Source organism: Nematolebias whitei, chromosome 6 (assembly GCF_014905685.2).
Source record: "Nematolebias whitei isolate Nwh7 chromosome 6, NemWhi1, whole genome shotgun sequence".
NCBI lineage: Eukaryota > Metazoa > Chordata > Actinopteri > Cyprinodontiformes > Rivulidae > Nematolebias > Nematolebias whitei.
Genome location: NC_056503.1, coordinates 11,744,892 through 11,747,094, shown reverse-complemented (window position 1 = coordinate 11,747,094; position 2,203 = coordinate 11,744,892). Strand labels below are relative to the sequence as shown.

General features: G+C 47.1%; 1 protein-coding gene across 2 annotated transcripts in view; it reads right to left on the bottom strand.

Annotated features, from left to right (window-relative positions):
* stard10 (StAR-related lipid transfer (START) domain containing 10) overlaps positions 1 to 1,809 on the bottom strand; it is a 36,789-nt gene extending 34,980 nt beyond the window's left edge. The window contains exons 1-2 of one of the 2 annotated variants that reach the window (XM_037678038.1): positions 1,557 to 1,809; positions 1,055 to 1,218 (exon numbers count right to left, since the gene is read on the bottom strand). In XM_037678038.1, coding sequence (XP_037533966.1) covers positions 1,055 to 1,216 — 162 coding nt within the window. In that variant the 5' untranslated portion in view covers positions 1,217 to 1,218; positions 1,557 to 1,809. Of the gene's footprint in view, positions 1 to 1,054; positions 1,219 to 1,491 lie in introns of both variants that reach the window. The other variant, XM_037678037.1, reaches the window with a different exon arrangement.
* Between the last annotated feature and the right edge of the window lie 394 nt (positions 1,810 to 2,203).

The window sequence follows — 2,203 nt, the reverse complement described above, 5'->3', positions numbered from 1 at the left end:
TAATAGAATGTCACAAGAGCCAGTTTACAGAAAATGTCTTGTAATTCTAAAATAAAGACCAAAAAAGTCCATGCTCAATAATCCAGGTATTCAATCCAACAATTTTCAGTCAGGTCATCTGGACAGTTTCTTTTTTTTTTCTGAAACGTTTCACCTTCTATCCAGAAGGCTTCATCAGTCAAGGAAACACAACAAAACTGATTCTTCCCCCAAACAGCTTCCTCCAAAGTGGAACAAACCAGTTATGTTGCCCGACTGTTGACGAGGAAGAGGGCCGGCACAAGAGGAGGGGGCGTGCCAAAGACACCATCTTAGCACCAACATAACTGGTTTGTTCCACTTTGGAGTGAGCTGTTTGGGGGAAGAATCAGTTTTGTGTTGTGCGTTTCCTTGACTGATGAAGCCTTCTGGATGGAAGGTGAAACGTTTCAGCACAAAAAAAAAAGAAACTGTCCAGATGACCTGACTGAAAAATGTTGGATATTGGAAAGACATTTTTATAAAGCACGCTAACTATGCTACAACAAGAAAAAGCCTGAAAATAGTATTCTAGATTATCTGTCATAAAGAAAGTTCTCCATTTCTCCATGCAGCCCTTTGATTGCTTTAAACGTCGTGATATGGTCCGTCTCTGTGTTGCTTTAGAGCAAGGCTATTCAACTGATGGCCCAAGGGCCAAATCAGGCTCATGAGTTCAGCCCACCAACAGGTTCATTTTTAAATAAAACTAGATTATAAACCATAAATCAAACTTACTTCATGACAATAACTGCTGGATGTCCGGCCCCTGAGCTCTTGGCTTAACTGTGGCCCCCTGAGCAATTTAGTTGAATAGCCCTAATTTAGAGTTTCCATGTCAGTGCTTTCAACCTCTGGGGCAAATGACAAACAATGACTGGAGCCATGCAGCACAAAAGCAGAGCGCGTGTAGTTTGGATCATGGGGGGATTTGACGTGCAAGTGAACGCAGCAGCTACTTTGTGCTTCTTGTTCGCTCTGATTCAACTTTTCCTGCCTGACCTAAAGACTAATGCTTCAAATGCGGTGGTCCCACCTTCATTTTGTGGACGGACTTCCCTTCCTCCAGACCCTGGGTCCACACGGTGATGCTCCCCTTGCTGTAGGTCAGACTCCAGCCCTCCTCGCACAGACACTCCGCCTTGAAGCTGGCGAACGCCCTGTCGTCCGGGATGGTGACCGTCTGTCCAGACATCATGGCTGCACCGTGAGAACACAGAGAGGAGACATGACCTGCTGCCAGCTGGCGGTGGAAGGGAAACATCAAGCAAAACACAAATATCCCCCGCGCTCTTCTGTGGGGATAAGCGGCGTAATTAAATTTCAAAGCTTCTGAGGGCTGCGGCGCGTGACGCGGTCCGACAACCGCAGTCCACCAAACTAATGAGACAGAGGTGTGCGCGTGCACAGGTGAGAGCCAAAAAAACCCCGAAGTGAGATCTAGTGAAATGTGGCTGTCAGCTGATTATTTACCGTGGTTCAGTAAGTTTCAGTCCGTTTCCGTCACACAGGGAGCCGCTTTCCTTCAAACAACCCACCATATGCTTCGGTTTCCGCTTGTGTTCACCTCCTCTGGTTCTCCCCTTTCCGTTCTCCCTCCAGCTCTTATTCCGTCTGCTCACAGGCTTTTGCGGAAGGTCTCCATCTCCGCGTTGCAGGTGGTAAAGAAGGAAGAGGAGGAGGAGATGTGAGGAGACCTGAGGAGGAAGAGAAGCTCGAAGCGACGCAGCAGAGACCGCTGCACCTCCCTGTGCTGCCTTCAGGTGCACCTCGTAAAACCGTCAGCTCCGCAAGTACACGTGTAATGTTGTTAGATCATCGTGCTTCCGCGACAAAACACGACGCCAGAGTTTATTCAGCTTCAGTTACAAGCGAGACATATATATTTAAAACAGGGGGGGTTGAGGATCAGGGACCGCGGGAGGGAAAGGAGGATTTTGTTTTGGTGTGTGTTCGTTTGTCCGTCTGTTTCTAAAGTCTCCCATGAAGCACTCGGATGAAACTTGTAATCGTCTCATAATGTTTGGAGTCACAGCTGACTCTAAAGAACAGTACAATTGTAGTAACTCTGTCAGTTTTACAGATATTGAGCTACAATGTGGTGTGGTAGTAGCTCAGGGTGGTTCACAGCACATACACTGAGCGTGACGTCATGTGAAATGCACGAGATTACACTTTTTACTAA